The following is a 23,284-nucleotide window of genomic DNA, read 5'->3' on the forward strand; positions in this document are numbered from 1 at the left end:
ATCAACTTTAATGATCAGATCCATTTCCTATTAAAATAGGGAGCTCCACCTCATTCTCTTTTCGTATCAGAGATTCATCTTGAAACGTAGTATGTTTGCCAGTCTCTTTCCGAAAATGACCCCAGCTTTATTCAGCACAGTGGTCTATAGTAAAATTCTTCAGTCATGGGCTCTGGAGGTATAAAGTAGTCTGAGTATTATACCTGAAAAGCCTGATTTGAACCAGTGTTACATAAATGAATGAACTTCTTCGCAGTGCACGGGGTCAGACTGGGTCATCTCTGTGTGAGAATAATTGGGAATTGTTGTTACTTTTCTGAGAATCTTCCATGATTGGAGAACATAAGAGAGAGAGAATGCCTCCTTTTAGGCGGATGTTTCATTTATTTATTATAATTAATAAAGGGTTAATGAAGTTGGCCTTTCTGAAACTTGTTTTTGGAATTTAATTTTGGTCCCTAATTGACCTTCAGGAGACAAACTCGTGTTCTTGGATGGTGTGTGTGTGTGTGTGTGTGTGTGTGTGTGTGTTTGTGTGTGTGCCTTTCTTTGTGTGTGTATGAAAAACAAAGGAGTCAATTTAGTATCTAGGACCTATCATTTAAGTTCTTAGAAACCCCATAATTGTAGGCTCATGGCATGCATATTATATAAAGAAAAATAGCCCCCTAAACTTTGAGGCATTGCTTATGCTTAGAATACATCACAAAAGAGTAAAGGAGGGGTGCCTGGGTGACTCAGTGGGTTAAGCCGCTGCCTTCGGCTCAGGTCATGATCCTAGGGTCCTGGAATCGAGTCCTACATCAGGCTCCTTGCTCAGCGGGGAGCCTGCTTCTCTCTCTGCCTCTCCCTGCCACTCTGCGTGCTTGTGTGCTCTCTCTCTCTCTCTCTGACAAATAAATAAATAAAATCTTTAAAAAGAGAGAGAGAGTAAAGGGGAGGGGTAGTGTTGGTGATGGTGTTCAAGAGCTCAGATGAGAGCTTCCTTACACTGAGTGACTTTAGAGTGGTATATGGTATGGCATGGGAAGTTCATTACAGATGTGAAATTATGCAGTTCCTAATGCAGTGAATGTTTATTCATTTTCTAAATTTAACCCACCAACATTTAAATGCTGCAATTGGAAGTGAACTTACTGTTTTGGTTTATGAATTTGAAATTCTCCCTCCACTGCCATGTAGAACAGAGGTATGGACTCTGGAAGAATAGCCAAGCTCCCTCCCCACCTTTGGGCAACCTATTTGACTCTATAAAAAGTGAATCAAAAGGCACTTCAGAAAATAAAGACTTTAGTCCTGTTTAGGTCTTGTTTCAGGGTATTTTAACTTTTCCTCTAGTCTAGGGGATGCTGAAAGATATCTGGCAGGATCCTGGCAAGGGACAGAAGGCATAATGGGCTACATGTTGAAGAGAAGCTGATGAAGGGACTCGTTCACAGAAGCGTAGGCAGGCCAAGAGAACCAAGAGATTCTGAAGCCCCCAGGGATTGCCAGCAAGGGGGAGCTGGGAGCGCTCCAGGGTCTGAAGGGTTAACCGGAGGAAACTGTTACCTGAGCCTGAGAAGGGGAGCAAGAACCACAAGGAGAAGAGCCAGGACAGTGGTCCTTGTCGTGGGGGGCAGTATCTGCTGGTTACAGTGTAGCACTGGAACAGGGAGAGAACCAGAATAAACACCCCAGCTTCCCTCTTCTCCCTTTTTCCCACTTCCTATCGAAGACTCCCATTAGCTAAACCCAGTTAGAAGCCAGGGGCAAGAGAGTCTGGGTAATGGAGTTCTTAGAACTTAACCTCTCCCACGCGTACACACACTGAGAAGTCTCCTGGGAAACACAGGGACCACTCCTGGGAGAGAATCTGTCTTTCCTTCAAAGTCAGGGTTGCTAACCCAGTGATTTTTCATGGGATCAGCTGAGGGGTAGGGAGCGCAAAGGATGGCAGAAAGACGATAAGTGAAGTGTCTCCTTAAGAAACCAGAATCGGGTGAAGGGTTGGTTTGTGTGAGCTGAAAAAATTATGACTGGTACAATATGACTTAGAGCCATAAAAAGGAGAAAGTGAGGGTGCCTGGGTGGCTCAGTGGGTTAAGCCTCTGCCTTCGGCTCAGGTCATGATCTCAGGGTCCTGAGATCAAGCCCTGCATCGGGCTCTCTGCTCAGCAGGGAGCCTGCTTCCCCATCTCTCGCTGCCTGTTTCTCAGCCTACTTGTGATCTCTCTCTTTGTCAAATAAATAAAATCTAAAAAAGTATTTTTAAAAAAGAGGAGAAAGTGAAGAAAGAGCCGCATGGAGTAATAGTTAGGAATGCTTGCAAGGGATTGAGACTCTCCAGCCGAGACCCCAGCTTGGCCTCTTCCCAGCTGGGCGATCTGGGGCAAATTTCTCTCTGAGGGTCTATTTGCATATTTTTAAAGTAGTAATAATGATCATGCCTACTCCATGTTCTTGGAAGGCTGAGTGAAAATGTATTTGTCAAGTTCTTGGCCTGGGACGTAGTCAGCACTCAGGAAATAGAGCTTGCTAGCTGCTAACCCAAGTTACAGAGAGGAAAGCTCAATCTTGGCTTGTGATGTTGGCCCGGAAGATATCCTTTCTTCTGCACCAGGAGTCAGAATGTGGGCGAGGAAGGGCATGAGGTATTTGTGTTTATTAAAAGGAAGCGTGGGCTGCCATCAGCTGAAAACACCCACTCTCTCCTCCGTCCTTAGCGCTGAGTGAGGGGCTTGCTTTTCTCTCAGATGGTGGTAGAAAGTAGGGAGCAGAGAAAGTAACTATGGAAGGATGCATGCTAGGTTCCTACCTGGTCAGGGCTGGACCAGGGCTGTGCAGAGCAATGCCAGACCTGGGCAAGTCCACCCAAGCTATGCGTCCACATTCCTCCCTGCCTTCCCCCGCTGGGTCCCGACCCTCTCTGTTCTGAGCCCACAGCCTCCATAGCTTCATGTTGGGGCTGCCATTGAAAGAAATCCTAGGGCCCCGCTCAGAATCTCATTCTGAGAAAATGACCACTCTTGAGAGAAGCAATGACAAGGTCAGTGGGAGAGATACAAGCCCCTCAGAGCAGATCAAGAAGAAATTGGAGCCTCCTGAGAAACAAAGAATTCAATAGAAGAATCTAAAGATGGAATTGGGTCCTCTAAGTGAGCTGGCTTTCCATTATATTTGCAGTTTTTAAAATAAAAACTGGAAGCAAGTTGGACGAACATAATGGCACTAGCAGATTTGGGAATTAGAAGCAGAATTTTGCTCTAAATTTATGAAACCATGGCATGGTTTCATACCGAACATGTTCTATTCCTACCACTAGCATTTTCCTGGCTGATTTCTTCTCCAGCCCTAGACTTCTTTCTGGTTTTCCAATTTATACCCCCTCCCCTTCCACCCACCCCCGCCCTCCCCAACCCACCTGCAAGCCAGCGACAGCAGACACAGTGCCTTCATAGCAGAAATACCTGGATTTTTAGCAGTAATGGGTAAGTAATTGAGGATGAGATGAGCGTGTGTGAGCCAGTGAGAAAGGACTCGATGATGATGTGCTCAGGGGCTAGCAGTCCTTGACATTTTGAAGATTACCTGGCCTTTGACAGTCAGTAGATTTGACCACCCTGCTCTAAGATTCCAAACATGTCTAAAAAGCTGTATGATGAATACACTCCATCTCATAATGACTGTATCACCATACAAGATGAGTGTAGAAAATTCCAATTGATTGAGTTAACGGTAGTTGACATCACAAAGCTACAATGGGAAGGAATTAGGAACATTCTTCTTGTAATTCTGTTGGGAAAGAAATGGTTTTAGAAAATGTCCATTGAATTTCATGCTTGTCACATATCTGTCTCTTAAGAGTAGAGATTAAGGTCAAAGGACTAGAGTAGAGTGAGAAAGTCAAATTCAGAAATGTGGCTCTGTGTGGACCCAGGAAGCCCATGCACGGGGGGACCTGTATACATACTGTTTGTATTGGGTTGAAAAGACAGTATTGACACCTTGCGTCATTTACCGGGTATGAAAGATAAGTTCTCTTAATCAGTGGATACCTTTTTAGCATACTGTGAGTGTAATAGCTTTGAAAATATTGGTGATATTAACTGCATTTAGAAAGGTATCTAAAATTCCATAGTAAAAATCTCAGTGGTGGTCAAGATCAGAGTATGTCTTCTTTCCTCTATTATCTATTCAGTGCAGTGGTGCTCACTGGAGTGGAACAATGGAGTCGCTCCAGGGTCCTCTGTCACTACAGTGGCACACGAGGAAAGCCTATTACAATGTAACAGATGAATTCTGAAAATAGAACCAATTCCTAAGAAGCCAAAGGTTGCATATGAAAAACCTACAAACAGCTCCAGCTGAAGCCTGAGCCTCTCGACCTAGCAAATTATTACCAGCTTGGAATAAGTGGTCTGTTAGCGTGCAGAGCAACATCCGCCTCCTTCGGGAGGATACCAGTCCCCGGACTTGGGAAGCTCCACCAGCTGTTTGGACCCACGCGCTGGAGATAAAGGATCTTTCACTGCGTTAATTAGGGGCTCCAAATCTAGTCATTTCTGGCTGATTTCTTTGCTCTCTCCTTCTCCCGTTTTTTGAGTTCGGACTGTCAAATCCTAGCGGCACTAGTTATGGTCCAGATCAGAGGCAGGTAAGGCACTCAACAAATCCTGGCTGGGAAGGAGGCTTTCAGTATGCCCAATTGTTTTCCTTTTTAATCCCATCAGCCAGCTTGTGACAGGTCACATGGGCACTGTGAACAGTGGAGATGATTTGCCTAGCTTGAACCTTGTGCTGCAAATGCAGTCCTGATGGCTAGAATAGCCGTCCTTAAGGAGACTGATTTTTTTCCCCTCTACTTTGATCGTGGCCACTCGGTCACACAAATAAGCGTGAACCAAGTACACACCTGGTGTGTACAAAGCTCTGCTTTGGGAGGTGTTACAGAGAGTAAGGCTGCAGGGGAGCACTGGGATTGGGAGATCCTAGGGCGACTTTTCACTGGGACTCACACCTCAGTTTCATTCCACCGAAAGCCATAGGACGCTCGTTCAGAGTAATCATGGTGGGGGTTCTGCCAGGAGCAGCGAGAGTGGTAGACCTAGAAGAAAAAGGGAGACAGGTTGTCTTTGAAGAATCTTCCTGTGACCCTTTCCTTGCCCCTTCACAGATTGCAAGCAGCCTTTGCATTCAAAGTCTGCCAATCCCTCTCGTGTTTGCCTCTGCCTTACAGGCAGGGAAAGATGGCTTTTGTTAAGGCACAAACTCCCTGTGGAAATGATTAACTAGCCTTTGTTAGAAAACATTCTTTTGTCAGAAACACTCACCATATGAGCCAAGAAGTTTCCTTCCTTCTCAGGAGGCCTGAGGTGAAACCAATATCCCAATTGTTCCCTTTGATCTCTACCTTCCTCACCTTCCACGTAACACAGAGTCCGGCAAACTCCTACTCATCCTTTACCGCCCAGCTCCAGCATGGTCTTCCCTGTGAAGTCCTCCTGATCACCTTTACTCCCCACTGCCAAGGGCCTGGCTCTTCCTTTGGGTACCATTGGCACTTGCACACATCCTTCCTCTAGACACCATTCCATTCTCTTCCATCTAGAAGTGGGGGCTGCTGGAGGGAAAGAAATTTGTCTTACTCATTTACACGTACCCAGTACCTAAACTGGGCCCGGGAACACAGTGCTGGGTAAATGTGTGTTACCCGGACACATTAGCGAATTGACAGATGATCTTTTATAAAGCCACACGTGTGCAAATAGACGATCCCTCCTTAGGACAAGGCTGCTGGAAGTAGATAAACAGAGGCGGCAAGTACAGACAGCCTTAGACAGGAGGATAATATTAAGGAAAGATTTGTTTTAATATTTGGTTTCTGATTCTGGTAGTAGAAGCAGGAACTTTCACATACTGTGATTAGGAAGACAAATGTGCTGCTGTGCAAACAGCCAGAGGATATGACTCTCCCGCCAGCACGCAGTACGGCTGTCCCAAGTGCTATGAAGACAAGCAAGGTGAAGATAACAGTAGGGCACAGGAAGGGGGGTTCTATTCTTCTTGCTCTGTTATGTCATGTAAACACTTTCTCCTTCAGAGCTCCCAGGGACCACTTGTTGTTTGTCTTATTCTTAACCCTTTCCTTGTCGCCCCGCCCATGCAGTCACCTGCCCTGGCTCAGCGGTGGCAGGAAGGCTTTCTTCCTGCCCACGTTGGTTCAGGCCCTTGGCTTACACATGATCAGTGCACGTTCTCGCAGAGCTTGATGGTGGGCTCTAAATCAGCCTCTTGCAGGTCGGGAAGGATGGGTTCGATGATGGAGAGTTCGCTCTGGTTTCTCCTTCCTGTGCACCGCTGTTGCACTTCCTGCATTGTGTCTGTTGCTTTGTGGTGTGGCTGGTGAGATGTCTGACGTGGGGTGTGTGTGTGTGTGTGTGTGTGTGTGTGTGTGTGTGTGTGTGTGTGTTTGGGATCTGTAGAAATATTTTCTCTGTAAGACGTTGCTTTTAAAGCAAGTGATAAGAAACCACAGAGGACTGAGACCCAGGAGAAAAGCAAAGCTTGAAGTTCTGGTTCTCAGGAGGCTTCAAGTATCAGTCAACTCAGCTACAGCCCCGAGAGACAACCTGACTGGGCCTCATCTATTTTTGTTTGACTGACAGGAATAGGTAGAGTTTGCACTGGTTATACATGAAGGCAGAATTAATAGAATCTTAGACCTAAGTAAACAGGTTTAACACTGTGAATAGAATGTATTTAATTCTTGTGAAATAGGTAGGTCAGCCTTCCTAAGATGACCACTGGGAGCACATTGTATTCTTTTTTTTTTTTTTTTTTCTTCTCTTTGTACAGAGAAGTTAGCCGACTTTGGGCAAGGTACAGCCCTCCTTTAGTCCTCAGATTCCATTATCTGTAAAATGGGATAGTAACGCCCATCTTTCAGTGCTGTTGAAAAATCCTATGTTAACAATATTTATGAAGGCTCAGAATGTAGCAGGGCTTAGTAGGAGAAGCAGGACTCTGTAGTGGAAAAAGCTGAACAGACCTAGTTATGACTATTCAGTTCTACTAACTATAACCCTGTGACTCTGGTCATCCTCATGGTTCTGTTTATTCACCAATGCAATGAGACTAATAATATCTATTTTACAAACTTGTTATGAATATTAAATAAGACCACACATGAAACATGCAAGAACATAGTGTAAAGAAAGCCTTTCAATAGTGGTTAAAACATCGATGTCTATATTTATGATATATCCCCAAAATTATCTCTCAGAAAGGAGAATGTCATCTGAAATTGTATTTTATACCAAATCTCTTGTATTGTAGGGTTTCTCTCTCAATTCCTTTATTTTTGAACACTTACCTACTTTCTGGAAAAGACATACAGACCTGAAATTACCATAATCAATGATAGTTTTAACCCCTTATAGAAGTCACTTAATGAGATCCTTTTTAAAAAGGAGGCTAAGGGATGCCTGGGTGGCTCAGTTGGTTAAGTGGCTGTCTTTCGCTCAGGTCATGATCCCAGCATCCTGGGATCGAGTCCCACATCAGGCTCCTTGCTCGGGGCGGGGGAGCCTGCTTCTCCCTCTGCCTCTGCCTGCCACTCTGCCTGTGCTGGCTCTCTCTCTCTCTGACAAATAAATAAATAAAAATCTTTTTAAAAAATGAAATAAAATAAAAAGGAGGCTAAGAAATTTGCCCCAGATACACTCACAATTACGGATGTTAAATGTAATCATACATAAACCTTTTAAAAGATTTTTCTTTTTCTTGCTAATCCCACGGATATAAAAAGGTATACAGTGAAAACTAGATCTCCCTGCCCCTCCTGACCCTCAGAGCCCAGCTCTCCTCCTGGGACAGATTCTTCCAGGGAAGGCTTGGGCCCTGGCCCCACGGTGCTGGCTTTCAAATGTAACATCTTAGAGAGATTTCCAGACCCGTCACCTCATTCCTGTTAGCACCTTCCTATTTTCCAACCATGGACTTTTTAAAGATTACTTTAAAAGGCAGCGTGGCTCAGTGGGTGTGCCGTGGAGACCACCTGCAGGACGAATGGAAAGCCAGCCAGCTGCTCGCATGTCACGTGAGCGTGCGGATGGGCCAAGAAGCCGTCCAGGGGCAGCAGCCTGCATGGACTTTCGCAGTTTTTACTCTGAAAAGGCTAATGAGAAAACTGTATGATGTGCTTTGGGAAAAAACATTTAGATGACTCACAAAGTGCCAAAGATCCACACAGGTGGAAAATTTAAATTGTTGTTCCACGAAACGCAAATTGATGAAAAGCAGTATCGCTCAATTGGTGGGTCGTGTTGTACCTGATTTCAAATACGCATGTGTAATCGAATGAATTAAATATTACAAGTAGACACCTGATAATTTCATTGCTATCTCTACAAGGGCAAATATTCAGAAACTTTTGGGGAGATCTGCTCATTAGGAAAATGGAGGCTGCCTTCCATTGCAGGTTGCTTGAGGCCCATTATCTAGCAGTCCTCTTGTAAACAAGCAGAAAAAAAAAAAATAGGCATGGGCTAAAATGTCACCTCTATTACCAAGGGCAGACAGGAGGGTCATTAGCTGGTGGACTTGCTAACCACGGAACCCCAGCATTTAGCAGGCTTACCTGTCCCCAGGTGCTACAGAGCCAGAACACCTGCAAGGCAGCCCTCCACCTGCAAGGGAGTGCTCCCAAGCACTGACACAAAGCCAAGAGATAAATCGCTTCCATCTCCCCAGGACACAATACAGGCCCAGATAGAGGCCAGGGATTCACTTACTGAGGGACCTTCCCAGGCCAGGAGTGGAGAAGAAACCCCCCTCCCCCACTGACCTGGAATATTGGGGCATAAAGCAGAGGCTTCTCTAGACTACTCCTCACCACTTATATAAGGCATGTGAAGGGTTTGTTCCGTGGCACGTGAAGGGTCCTCTAGTTTTCTCGGGATCTAGATTTTGACCTCCAGGTCAACTGAACAGCTCTGATCAGAGAAGCCAGGGTGGCAGCTGCTTCATGACTGAGAATGTAGGGAGTCCTGGGGCTGTCCACCAGGAGGGCCTGGAGGGCTTTCTAGCCCAATCTCTGTCTTTCCAAATGAGAGAACTAAGACTCATGGGGGAGCACGGCACATCACCCAGGAAACTGAGAGTGTTGAGGTTTTCTCTATTATACCGCTTTCCACAGTTTACTTTAATGACTTGTTTAACGTTTGCCTTCAGTGCTGAACTGAAGGCACCTCGGAAACAGGGACTGGGCTTGACTTGCTCACGGCGGCGTCTTCATCCCGCAACACAGCGCCTGGCACATAAGTGTTTGCTGAAAAGATGGATGGATAGATGGGTGGGTGGGTAGATAGATGGGGAACGTGTGGAGAGATGATTGAGGAAAATTGTGAAGATTTGAGAGAAGGCATATAAGGGACCCACCTCGGAATCTGGAATATACCAGGCACTTAAAGATTCCTTTCCAGGGTTGGTAGAAGACCTTTCTTCCTCTTCTGTCTCTGCACTAGGACTTCCTCTCTTTGACTCTGAGTATAATATGACCAAGAAATCTTTCTTTCCTAGCCAGTAGTGACGTTCATTGCCAGGACCATGATGTGTGAGCTGCTTTCATGAGAATTTAGTCTATCACTGCCACGACCACTAGCTATCCGAAGAGACACCAGTGCCCACAGTGAACTCAGAAAAGATAGTATTACAACAGAAGAAGAAAGTGTCTCCTCTAAACGGTAGGAGTAGAACTGGCTGGAGGTACAGCTGACTAGTCTCTAAGGAAGAAGACATGCCTCCTTCAGGAAGGAGATGAATATAAGAATAATTGTCAAGAGGGTTCCTGGGTGACTCAGTCAGTTAAGCATCTGCCTTTGGCTCAGGTCATCTGGAATCAAGTCGCATATCAGGCCCCCGGTTTGTCGGGAAGTCTGCTTTTCCTTCTCCCTCTGCCTGCTGCTCTGCCTACCTTTGTACTCTCTCTCTCTCTGTCAAATAAATAAATAAAATATTAAAAAAAAAAAAAGAATTGTCAAGAGATGACTGACAATAATCCCTCTTCTCTGTTCATTCCAACAGCACTTTTCAGTCTGACCTTGCTATATAACGTGTCACTTTCCTACCTTGTGCCATGGTCACATGCACATGTGGCCAGGAGCCGGACACCCAGCAGGCGGGCACTTTGTGCTTGGTGAATGAATGAATGAAGTGATGTGTTTATTTCACCTCCTAACTGATTCCTTCTTGTTGGATTCTGCATCTTGCCTTCATAGCTCCACCAGTGTCTAGTGTACTACTTTGTGCCAAGTAGGCTGTAAGCTCTAGGTAAATATTTGTTGGCTGAATAAATGAATGCCCAAAAGGGCTTCCGGAGGAAAGCCAAGAAGAAATTCCTCTGATGAAAAGAATTTGTAAAGAGGCAGGCAGATGCTGGAAGGGAGAATGTGGGGGCAGGGGCTGTTGGAGGAGAGACAGGCCTCTAGGCTGAAAGGAGGTAGTGGGTGTGCGGTGGTCTCTAAAGAAATAGCAGAGGAGGAATGATAAAGGAGGAAATTATCCACTAAGAAAGCTGCTCCATCCTACCTGGAGGAACCTGCATTTTGTAGAAACTTTGGGCAAGGAAGTAGGGAGAGAGGGCACCAAGGGAGAAGATGGCCCGGGACAAGCAAGTGGTTGGCAAGAAGTAAATGACGGTGATATCCAATGATACTCAAACTACAGCTCCTGTGTCTTTCACTTCCCCTGGCCCTCCGCCCACCCCCTTACTGGAGGGAGCTATTCACCTCCATCTCATGGCCATACCTCCCAGAAGAGCTGTGCATACTCACAAATTCTATTCAACAACTCGCATTCACTTACCCCATTGCACCCATCCACACTGCATTGCACGGTCCTCCAAAAACCCATTGTTGCTGAAGCAGTGGGTCCTTACACTTATCTTGCTTAAACACCTTCTGACACGACTGGCCACTTCTCCCTTTCTAAGTGTCTCTGGCCTTGCCTTTCATGTCAGCCCATCTTGTGGCTTCTCCCCTTATCTCTCTGGTCTCTGGTCAGTCCCCTCTTCCTCTCAAGCTTTAACTGTTGGTGCTCCATGGGGGTCTGTCAAGTGCCTTCAGTCCTCACTCTGAATGTGTATCCAAGGTCATGTCATCTACTTTAATGGCCGTAGCAGCCATCTGCATGTTGGGGCTTCCATTTCTAGATCACCAGCTCAGTTCTCTCTTCTGAACTCCAAGCCTCCTAAATTCGTTCACTTGGCTGTCCCATGGGCATCTCTTTCCAACAGGAAAAAGCCAAGTGCATCACCATCTGCCAGGCCTGCTTCTTCTCTGGTCTGCCCTATTTCTGTGAATGGCATCATTCTCCGCCCAGTTGCTTATGCCAAAACCATTTGTCTTCTTCTGCTCAAGGCCAGTGTGATTCTTCTCTCCTTTCCTTCTCTGTCCACAACCAGTTCATCACCAAGTCCTGTGGAGTCTACCTTCTCAACACCTTTTGAATCCACCCCATTTTCTCTATCTCCCCTATCACCACTTGAGTTCAGACCACTAGTGTCCCCTGCCCAGGTTGCTGCCCAGCTCCCTCATTTACCCCCTTATCTCCCCTCCCTTCCATCTTCTCTTTGCCCAGTCCTGTGTCACACTGTAACTGCAGTCATCTTCTCAAAGTACAGACTAGGTGCTGTGTCCTTCCTGCTTTTATTTCCCTTTCCCTCTAAAACAAAGGTAAGCCCTTAGCATGGTTTTAAAAACCCTTAATTACCTGGCACGTTTACCTCTCTAATTCCTAGCTACTCTGAACCCTACATATATACACAGAAACACATAGACACAGACACACAGACAGACACACACACATCCCATTGTCCCTGTGTTTCAGCTAACAGGCTGAACCACTTCTAGCTGTCCATGCCATGTTCTGTTTTGCCTCTGGTCCTTCCAGGCCATACCTTGGACTTCCCATTTGTTCACATCGAAACTCCTTGCCATTGGCTCCTATAGTAGATGTCTGGACGATAGAGCATCTCCTGGACTAGGTGTAATTTGCTATGGTACCAACAGTTAGTTATGCTTCTCTCAGTCTTTGGAGCCTATAAGCCTTGATGTTAAACTCTACTGCCCTGGGACTACTCTTGAAGGAGCCCTAAACAGGGATGCTCAAGGCCACGGGTATTGGCCAAGGCATGGGAAGGGCCTTACTGTCCTAGCCCCACTCAGCTTCCAAAGGTTGGGAGCTTCTGCCATAGACACTCCTCCTATACAACCTCTTGCTGGAGGATTGCCTCTATTTGTTTGTATCCCTTAATGGAATGTGAGTTTTGAGTCAGGGAACAATGTCTGTCTTTCACTCATCGACTGTTTATTGAGCGTCTGTATACCTTGGGATACAACATTTAGGGCCATTCCTGTTGTGCTGTCTATGCCCAGCTGAGATGAGTTGGGGATGAACCCAGCTTGGGCTCCCATCACCAGGCCATGTGCTCTGGCTCAGGGCTCTGCCTCCCAGAAGAAGCATCTTCTCACACAAAGGTGCCATCCAGCTGCCAAGCCATCGCCAAGCCTGCTTGAAAAGGGTGCCTTTTTCTAATTCACAAAAGGTACTTAATAGGCTAATGGTGACCCAGGCATCAGAGAACAAGAGAAATGAGCCTCTTGCTCTCATAGTACTGTCTGTCTGAACAAAGAAAGAAGTAAGAACATAGTAAAAATGGTTCAGATGGTAAAAAGAGTCTGCAAAGAACCAGAGGCTATCTGAAAGACAGCTTTGGATAAGATGGTCCAGGAAGACATCTCTGAGGAGCCAGGACATTGAAGCTGAGATCCAGATGATAATGAGGCCGGCCATGTGGAAATTAGAGGGAAGAAACTGTGTGAGATCTCTAAGAGGGCAATGATCTAGATGGATTCGAGGAAGGGAAGAAAGGCCAGAGTGTGGAGGCATAGTGAGCCAGAGAAGAGAGAAACAATGACCAGGGAGAGGTGGCCAGGGGCCAGATCCTGCAGAGCTCCAGAAGCCTACTTGCCTCATTCACTGAGGTGTCCCCAGGGTCTGGCTCACTGTTTGTATTCAGTAAATACCTGTTGAATGAAAGACACTCACCATGCTCTGCACATAGAACATTGGCCCAGAACTGAAGCTCTGCGTGGCCCCAGTGCCCTCTAGTGACCACAGACTACAGCCCAAGGCCCTCAGCAGCTTCATCATCTTCAGAAAAATCTCAGCTTAGCCTTGTCCTTGGGGGCAAGCCAAGTGTCTGGAATTTGTCTTATTAACTTACTACTTTCTTTTAGTTTCAAGAATTTGTCTTTTTAATTATTCTCTGCAAGTAGGACTAAATCAGTGACAAAAATCCCTGATGTACAATCCACAGTGAGATACAGACCAGGCCTTCCTTCTTTGCCCACGCAGCAGTTTTCAAAGAGAATACCTGGATGTCCAATTTCTCAGGGGAGTGCAGGGAGCCTGTAGAGGTGCCAAGCATGAGAACACTTGTTTCTGTATTCCCTAGGCAGTGTGACAACAAGAAAGCTATCTGAAAGACAGCTCCTCCACATTTCCAGTTAGGAAGATCTCCAGGTCATCACGCAGCTCAGGTATGGCCCTGTTTGGCCGCAATGGCCTGACAAGACCACAGCCACAGGCTACACGATCTGGCTTCCACAGAAGTTCTGAAGACTCAAGCTTTTGGGCATGATGTGCCTGTTGGGGGCAATTTGAAGGGTGGGCACAAATGTGACATCCTGCTCATCCTATCATTGCTCAATTTCATTTGGATCCCAACCCATGCTGGGCCCATTAAGCTAATCACCCAGCAAATACTGAACTGTTGATCTCATTGTGAGGCTGTCCCATGTCTGATTGAGAAAGCTGTTTTCCACCCAACTTCCCCAGAAGACGCTCCCTACCTGTAGCCTATTTGCAAATGTATATATCAAGAAATCAAGAGCAACGGCTAAGACCGGTCTCTTCTGGAAGAGGGGATGGCCCTCTATTCCCAATGATGCCCCCTCCACCCCCATACAGTAATTTATGCAGCTTTGCTTGAAGGATTCTTAAGGATGGATCCTCTCCAACTATTCCTGGGAGATCATTCTCTAAATTGGTGAATCTTTCACTGCTCGCATTTTCCAGAGGCCCCACATGTATTTTTCTGTTGATCTAGTCACACGCTACTGAGCCCGCTGAAGGAATCTGGCTCTTCTTGAGGTTTACAAGGGTTTCCTCCTTAGTTGTCACTTACTCGAGTATAGCACATGGCATTCTCTAAATTTTCTTCATTAATCAGTCCTCAGATTCCTTTACACTTGCTCCTCAGGTGATTGCATCAAGTCAACATATTTCTGGAGCTGAAGAGGCCTGGAAGAATAGAGCCTTCCAACTGCAGCTACCAAAATGAATGGGATTAATGTCTTTCCACCTCACTCCATGGCCATATGTTTCCACAGGTTCACTCTGAGGAACGTTCCATGCTTCCATTTGCTTTCCTGCAAAGGCACACTTAGGCTTATCTGTGTATTTTCTCACTGAGTCTTAAATGTACAAAAATTAAAACATATATTGGTGATAGCCAGTGTTGGTGAAGGTGTGGGGATACAGGCATTCGTTCACACGTTGCTGAGAGTTCCGACTGATACAACTTTGGAAGGCCAGTTTTTAAAATTTACTTACAAAAGAGAGCAAGAGAGAGAGAGAGAGAGAGCGAGCAGGGGGAGTGGCAGAGGGAGAGCAAGAGAGAGAATCTCAAACAGACTCCGAGCTGAGCATGGAGCCCAACACCAGCCTCAATCTCATGACCCTGAGATCATGACCTGAGCCGAAACCAAGAGTCTGACACTTAACCAACTGAGCTGCCCAGGTGCCACGTGGAAGGCTATTTTAACAGCTTTTGAAACAAAAAAATATAAAGACCCTTTACCCTGGATTTAACATATAATTGTAGCTTTGTTTTTAGTAATGGAAAATTAAAAGTAGCCTAAATGTTCATCCTTTGGAAACTGTTATAAAGGAATCAAATTCATTTGGGTATTACTCATGGAGTAGAAGACTAAGCCACACGTAAAAAAAAAATAATAATAATAATGTCAATACAGATCTCTGCATACTGATGTGGGAAGATGCCAAAGGAATATCATGAAATTCAGAAGCAAATTGCAGAACAGTGTATGTGATAAAAGACCATTTTAAAAAATTTTTATTCCAGCCATTTATAAGCCAAATTTAGGCAGAGTCACATAAATTGATCAATGGTACTTTTTCTGAGGTAGGCGGCTTTCTAAGATAGACATTTTTCAATTGTTGGAATTTTTCTGTTTTTCCACAGTAGGTGTGTATTCCTTTTTAAGTTCAGTAAAAACAGTAGAGATCATAAGTTATTTTTGTGATGCTTTTGATCGAGAAAGATGAGTTTTTATGGTGCATGCTCTCCGTGGCCCCTGTTGTCCTCTCCTTGAGTCTCAGCCATGGAGAAGCTTTCCATGCCCCAACACCGCAATTCTTCGTCCTTCCCCCAGAGCTCAGGATGGCAGTGCGTCTTCTCAGAGTGAGTTACTTCAGCACAGAAGGTTTTCGAGATGACTTTAAAGTCTTAGCACGCAGGCCCCTTTAACCAGCTTTTCTTTGCTTTGCTTTTTGTTTAATATGTTTGGATTCTTTAGATTATTTCATGCAAGTGGTCTTATGACCTACTTTTTAAAGATTTTTATCATTTTCTAAGCATTACATCTTTTTTTCTCTCCCTCCGCCCCCTCTTTAATGAGAGGAGATATCTGCTTCCCAGCCTGCTTAAAATTGCTCATTAACGTTGATTTCACAAAATTTTTAAAAGAGGGCCAAGGGGATTGGACATGGCCTCTTGCTACAGAAGCCCTTGTGTCTTTTCTTTCGCCTTCCCTCTTAACTCTTCCTGAACTAAAACTCTATACGCTACCTGTGTTATTGTAAGGATTATTTTGGTTGGGTCTTTTTACTTCTACTTTATTTCCAGGGTGGTGATTGATTGATTGGTTGATTGATCTGAAAGACAGAGAGGACATGCAGTTGAGTGGGGCAAAGGGCAGACTCCCAGCCCAGTGGGAGCCTGACATGGGGCTTGATATCAGGACCCGTGAGATCATGACCCATGAGATCATGAACTGAAACAAACCGAGAGTCCAAGACTTAACCAATGGAGCCACCCAGGCGACCCTAAAAATAAAATCTTAAAAAAAGAGATAGAGAAACCACCTAGCATTCCAATGAATTTATTTCTTATTTATTTAAATTTTTACACAAACAATATGATCAGAAAATTAGAAAATGCAGGTGAGAAATGAAGAGAAAAGTAGAAATCACCTGTATTTTCACTATCAATTATAGCTACTGTTAATAATTGGGTTTATAGTCTTATAGATCATTTCTAAGTGCATATTTTTTTTCTGAAACTGGGACTATATTTAATAGACTGTTTTATAACCTGATTTAATACTTAATGTTACCATAAATATTTGTCCATGTCGTTAAAGAGAGAGAATGATAGCAAGCATGGAGTTTACTGCACACCAGGCACCAGACTAAGTACTTCATACATACTAGCCCATGCTCTCCTCACAACAAGCTGTAGGTTGGGCAGTATTATTACTCCCATTTTGTAGATAAGCAAAATTGAGGCACAGAGAGATGAGATAAATTGGCTAAGGTCAATCTGCTGGTAAATGACAGAACTAGGTTTTGAACCTAGATAGTCTAGCTCCAGAGGTCATGTTGTTGACCACGAAGCTCTGACCCACACCATTCTTTTCACATCTCTATTATAGGATAATTTAACCACTTCCTCTTTCTGGATGGTTAGATCCACTGTTGTTCACAAAGCAGCAATGAACACCTTGTTCATGTATTTACCTGTACGCGTGTTCATGTACAACCTTAGGCTGAATTCCCATGGATAGAATCGCCAAGTCCAAGAGTTTACACACTTTTTTAAAGTTCAGATGCCAATTAGTCAATATTTTTAAGCAATATATTTTCTAAGTCTTTTTGACCCTCTTTGTTCTTTTCCAAAAGTGTGTAACTGTCTTCTGTTCAGTGATAGTTTTTTTTTTTTGTTTTTTGTTTTCTTAAAACATGGAACTTCTTCCCTTCTACGTCCTCTCCCTTCCTTTTGCATCGTACCCATTTCTCTAAGACATTTAACAAAATAATACAGTTTCCACAAGTATTAAGCTTTATGGTGTCAAAGTTCTGGTACCTTACACCTCCCTCACTGTAATTCTTCGATGGGGTTCTGTACATAGATGGAATGCTGCCCACCCTTCGACTTGAGGTCAATCTTTCATACAGCTCTTTTTTTTTCTTTTCTTTATTTAGTCTTTCAAGCTTTATAAGAGTCAAAGTAACAAACCTGTTATGCAATATATTTTTTTCCTGATTCAATACATGTAAATGGGGTGAATGTGTCTGGCAAGGATGGCTGATGTGTCAGAAACTTGGAAGACATAGCTTGCTGCTGTCCTCTCACTTGGGCCTTGCTCTTGCTCTATAACCTTGAGAAAGCCACTTGATCGCTTCTGTGTTTCATTTTCCTCATTTGCCAAATGAGGACGGTGAACCAAATGACCTAGAATACCTATTCCCGGTTTGGCGTGGGGGGGGCGGTTAAAAAAGTGTCAGGCTATCCAAGTGTGAAGTAGAGCTTTGAAAAGTATTATGTGAACTTGGGGCAAATGTGCACGTGGGTGGGGTAGGGTTGGAGGCAGCTAAAGATGCATTTCAACATATTAAAAATATTTTGTGCCTTGTGTCTTGACCGAGGTCTCCTAACTGTGCTTTAGTGGTTTGTGAAACATGTCTCTAAGACCAAGGTAATTATAGTTGTTCCACTGAAGCATGACAAATGGCCTCTCACTTTGAATTCTTTAATGGGAGAGAAAAACCTTCCATGACAACAGCACTGGAACTTAATTACAGGCCCCAGATCCAGGGTAAGAAGAGAGAGAGTCGAGGCTGTGGTCTAGGGGCGGGAGATTACCTGGGGAGAACCAGGACAGGCTGATATAACACTGACAACAACACGATGAGGACATCAGTGGGGCTACACTGAGAACTCCGTATTGGCCAGGCGCTGTCCCAAGAACTTGAAATCTGGTATCTCCTTTAATTCCCACAGTGACCTAAGAGATAGGTTGGGAGGTAGGCACTTTTATTTCTTCTGTTTTATAAAGATGAGTAGCGGGAGGCTCTTGAAGTTAAGTAACCAGCTTCGAGTTATTCAGCTGGTCGTTGATCAGAGGTGAAATCTGAACTTTGAGAGTTTTCTTACTTAATACAGGCTTTTTGGGTGCCCGTTACATGCCAGGCATCCTTGTGGGGGCTACAGATGCACAAATGAATGAGGCAAAATGCCTGTTTATATGGAGTTTGGCTAATAGTGGGATGAGCCCTGTGATAACAAGCCAACAGATCAATAAATAATTTCAGACAGCAACAAATGCTATGAAGGAGAGTGACCAGAGCTGGGGGAAGGCTGCTTTACACAGGATTGCCAGGGAAGGCCCCGGGGGGTGACATGTGAGCCGAGCCCAACATAACGGAGCAAGTCAGCCATGCAGAGATGCAGTGGGCCCTCCACAAGGGCAATGGCCGGGGGCGTGGGAGAGCTTGGCTCGCTCTAGGAACAGAGAGAGAGAGTTAGCGTCTGGGTATGTGTAAAAGGACAAGATGTCTGCAAAGAAGTCAAAGAGGCCAGTGGGGACCAGATGACACAGCACCTTGTGGGCCACAGTAAGAGGTTTGTATATCTTATTCCAAATGTAGAAGGAAGACACTACAGAATTTTAAGCAGGGAAGCGTGATCTCCAGTCTCTGTAGGCGGCCTTTTTCACCTCTGTGTAATATTACTAACAAGGAGCAACTAAAAAGGGGTGAATTATTTCTGTAGTATGCAGGGGAGCCTAAATGAAAGTTATAAAGTCAGGGGCCAGTGTTTCAGATGAAACAAAATTCTCGTTGTTGTTGTTGTTGTTGTTTTTCCACAAAACAGCAGGACTGTAATGGACAGAGAGGAAGAGATCCTTTAATCTAAACTTCTGACTTCAGTTAAGAAGACCTTTTGGGCACATCGGTGGCTCAGTCAGTTAAGCGTCCAACTCTTGATTTCGGCTGAGGTCATCACATCACAGTTGGTGGGATCTAGTCTCACATCGGCAGGTTCCATGCTCAGCGGCAAGTCTGCTCGAGATTCTCTCATTCCCTCTCCTGATGCCCCTACCCCTGCCCTCTCTCTCTCAAATAAATAAATAAATCTTTTAAAAAATGACAGAAGACCTTAGGAGAGCCAAGAGGAGCATCTGAGCTCCACTTAAAACCTGTGTAAGGAAGACTGCTTCTTCTCTTTGGGAACCTTCCGTCAACGTGCCGAGAATTGCACTCTAGGTACTGACCATTCTTTTTTTTTTTAAAGATTTTACTTATTTATTTAACAGAGAGAGCAATCACAAGTAGGCAGAGAGGCAGGCAGAGAGAGAGGGGGAAGCAGGCTCTCCACAGAGAGGCCGATGCGGGGCTCGATCCCAGGACCCTGAGATCATGACCTGACCCAAAGGCAGAGGCTTAACCCACTGAGCCACCCAGGCACCCCGGTATTGACCATTCTTGACCACGTCTTGGTCTGGGGATTATGCTTGCCTCCCAGAACAAATCTCATCCAAAATAATAAGACATTATAACTTTGTTTAGATGACATCTCAGGGATTTGCATTTCTATGCAGTCTGGTTTGTGTGTGTGTATCTTTCTCTTTGAAAAATATTTTTGAAAGTGCCATCAACATGTTAACATACAAGACCTGATTTTTCTGGACTTGGCAACTGGATTTATTTTATTTGAATGCTTTCTATAAACCAATACTCCTGTTAATTCATTAAAACTGGTTTATGTCATATATAGGGTGAAATTAGTGGCTTGTTTGGGTTAAAAGCTCACAGTTGGAAGATACTATTCTACTTTGGCAGAACTATAAGGAATTTCACTTTTATTGGCAAACTAAGTTTGAATAACAACGCAAACCATCATTAACACACTGTATTTGTGTGTGCATGTGTTTGGGTGTTTATGCATTGGTAGGTTCCCGACAATACAGACCTAAGAGTATGGAGTTATTTGAATGAAACTATATTTGGAGGCATTTAGTTACTTCTGTGATCGGTGGACCCCAGAGAGCAAGACATTAATTGTGAAAGAATTTAATTTAAGCGGGGCGCCTGGGTGGCTCAGTGGGTTAAAGCCTCTGCCTTCGGCTCCGGTCATGATCCCGGGGTCTTGGGATTGAGCCCCGCATCGGGCTCTCTGCTCGGCGGGGAGCCTGCTTCCTCCTCTCTCTCTCTGCCTGCCTCTCTGCCTACTTGTGATCTCTGTCTGTCAAATAAATAAAATTTTACAAAAAAAAAAAAAAAGAATTTAATTTAAGCTATACAGCTATAATTAAGTAGGATTTGGGGAAGTTCACCACTCTTGTGTTAGTTTTTATACAAATAGCATATTTGTTTCTCGGGAGGGGGAAAAATTCTCGAACTATCTCAGCGCAAGAGGTCAGAGAAGATCTAGTCCTTGGCACAAAAGTGGTATGTGACAGTAGCATCAGGACACAGGGCGGTTGGGAAGATGGCTGTCTGATGCTTTGGGGGTGCAGGGTGATGAAAACAGTTCCCTCATATGAAGGTGCTGAATTAGAGAACTCTTACGGTTCCCCCAGCTCAGCATTCTGTGATATCCAGAGGGAAAGGATTCTCCCCTCTGGCTGTACAAGCTACAGTACGTTTTACCAAGGCCTTATGCTACAAGCTCAGGACAGCTCTAATAACTCCGTCAGAATTATAAATTCAGCTGTCAGCACTGGGATTGTTGATAATCGACTGAACAAGCAGATTTTCTCCCATTGTCTGTTTTCTAGATTGATGAATAACAATTTCATCCTCTCCATTTTTTTCTCACTCTTTCACTCTGACACTTCTGATTGCTGAGAGGTGTTCTAGAAATTTCCTAAGTCACACACTGGAGTAAATTCAAGGAGATAATGCGATTCCAATTGAATCATCAGTGATTCTGCTGTCAGACCCAGTCATTGTAGTTCAGTTGGTGGAGTTGCACAACTTCCCAGATTTAATATTACATACTTGCCACTTTACGTCTTGCCCTCAAGTCTTAATAAATGGGCTAAAGGTCTGATGGGAAACTGTGAGATAAATTATATGTTTATTATGCCAAGTTAAGTAAATACTGTTTGAAAGGATTACTGGAGGGTACAATCAAGTTAATTGCTTTAAAAATCTTTTTTGATTTACTGGGCTCTATGAAAATGGTTAAGCAATTGATTTCTGTCACCGTAAGTGATCTGAAGAGAGTGGTGTTGGGTCTGCGAGAGTTGCCATGAGCATTTCCTCCCTCCTGGCTGGAACTGTCCCATAAATGAGCAGAGAGGGCCCCCTGGGACCAGAACGCAAGTACTGCTGACAGACTGTTGTTCCTCCAAAGAACACACATGTTGACAGTTTGACGTTCGGGCTGACAGACTGATTTCTTTTCTTTTTTATTCTAGATGCTGAAGAATACCAGCCTCCAATATGGAAATCATACTGTGAGTATTTGAAACGAGACTCTCCTCAGAGGTCTTCTGTCGGCCTGCCTTTTGAACAATTCTTGCCGTTGATTTAATGCACTCAAGCAATCCCACATCATGGCACTGCAAACCCAAATCTTTCTTTTTTGACTAAGGAGAGATTTGAGGCAGAGTGGACCACACAGCCTTTTCCCCTGGCCAGGACCCCCAAGAGCAGGCTGCCTGTGACCCACTTCAGGAATGCTTAGAAAAAAAGAGACATTCTGACTCCCTGCCTCCTCTTGGTTTGTAGTTGGTCTTTTCTTTTTTGCAGAGCCAGTCAGCAAGGGCAAATGTGTGACCTCCAATGAATTACATTCTTAGCTGATCATCCTATAGCTGTAATATCGTATGACATTGGCCACAGAAAATATTAATAGATAGCGAAGACTAACATGTGGTCGTTACGGGTGGCACCTTAGATACAGATCCTAAATGGTCATCAGTCAGCAATTCAGCTCCCTTCATGAAGGCAGGCAGTTGTCATCATGTCAAGCTCATTTTCTCTTTCCTTACTATCATCTGCCTAAGTCATTCTCTAAGAGCAAGAGAGGGAACGAGTGGGGTAGGTGGGAAACCGGCTGTGCTGACAGCCAGGGGACACGTGTTCTTTTTCAGGCTCTGGGACTGGACAGCAATCATAAGAATAATTAGTACCATCGCTATCGATGTTACCATTGTTTCTCCCACCCGTGAGACCTGCCCCGTGCCAGCCGCTGTGCCGGCTGTGTGTCTGAGCTCTCAAATTCTCACCACAGCCCTAAGCGACGGCGGCCACATACAAGGAAACCACAGCTCAGGGAGGTTCAGTAACTTGACATATGGTCTGCATCTCTGAGTACCTTGGACTGGCATGCAGAGTGGAACCCAAAAGCAAGCCTGACCCACAGCCTGCAAGTTTTCAAGACGTTTTTCCTTCCACTTAAATTTTTTTTTAAGATTTATTTATTTATTTGAGAGAGAGAGAGAGCATGCGCACCAGTGCAAGTGGGGGAGCGGGCGGTAGAGGGACAGAATCCCCAGGTGGACTCCCAATGGAGCGTAGAGCCCTACATGGGGCTCAGTCCCAGGAACTGTGAGATCACGACCTGAGCTGAAACCGAGAGTTTAATGCTTAACCGACTGAGCCACCCACTTGGCCCTCCACTTCAAACTGTGTACATAAATATATACATTCACACAGACACGCGTATATACCTATCCTCGCTCATGTACATGTGTGTTACAAAAGCAACACAAAGCTGCATACAAGAGAAACATTACAAAATACACAAAGCTGAGAGTGAAATGCTTCAGGGTTGACTAACCAGCCCCCATCCTGGATTCCATGTCTCTGTCCTGCTTATCCAGGGCTGACCTCTGTCAGTTTTGGAAAGCATAGCCTTCCAAGTGTTCAAAAGACACATGCGTTATATGAAGGTATTTTTGCAGTTGTGCCCTTTTGAAAAAAAAAAAATGGGTTTATGCTGTACTTGGTGTCCTTCAACTTGCTTGTTTCACTTCACAAATACTTTGCTTTTATCCTCCCACGTCAGCACATATAGAAGAACCTCATTCTTATTACATGAGTCTGTTCTTCCATCTGTGAAATAAAGGGGTTGTGCTGGGTCTCTGAGGGCCCTTCCAATCTAATGTTCTGCATTCTGATCTTCCATTTTAAAAGGCAGCGC

The 23,284-nt window shown here is 44.6% G+C and overlaps 1 protein-coding gene across 2 annotated transcripts in view; it reads left to right on the forward strand.

Annotated features, from left to right (window-relative positions):
• Positions 1–23,284, forward strand: part of LOC111147263 (chimerin 2) — a 293,720-nt gene that overhangs the window by 126,815 nt on the left and 143,621 nt on the right. For both annotated transcript variants that reach the window (XM_022503193.1, XM_022503194.1), the window contains exon 2: positions 21,555–21,593. In XM_022503193.1, coding sequence (XP_022358901.1) covers positions 21,555–21,593 — 39 coding nt within the window. The remainder of the gene's footprint in view (positions 1–21,554; positions 21,594–23,284) is intronic.

Source organism: Enhydra lutris, unplaced genomic scaffold (assembly GCF_002288905.1).
Source record: "Enhydra lutris kenyoni isolate GAN:26980312 unplaced genomic scaffold, ASM228890v2 scaffoldscaffold16, whole genome shotgun sequence".
Lineage (NCBI taxonomy): Eukaryota > Metazoa > Chordata > Mammalia > Carnivora > Mustelidae > Enhydra > Enhydra lutris.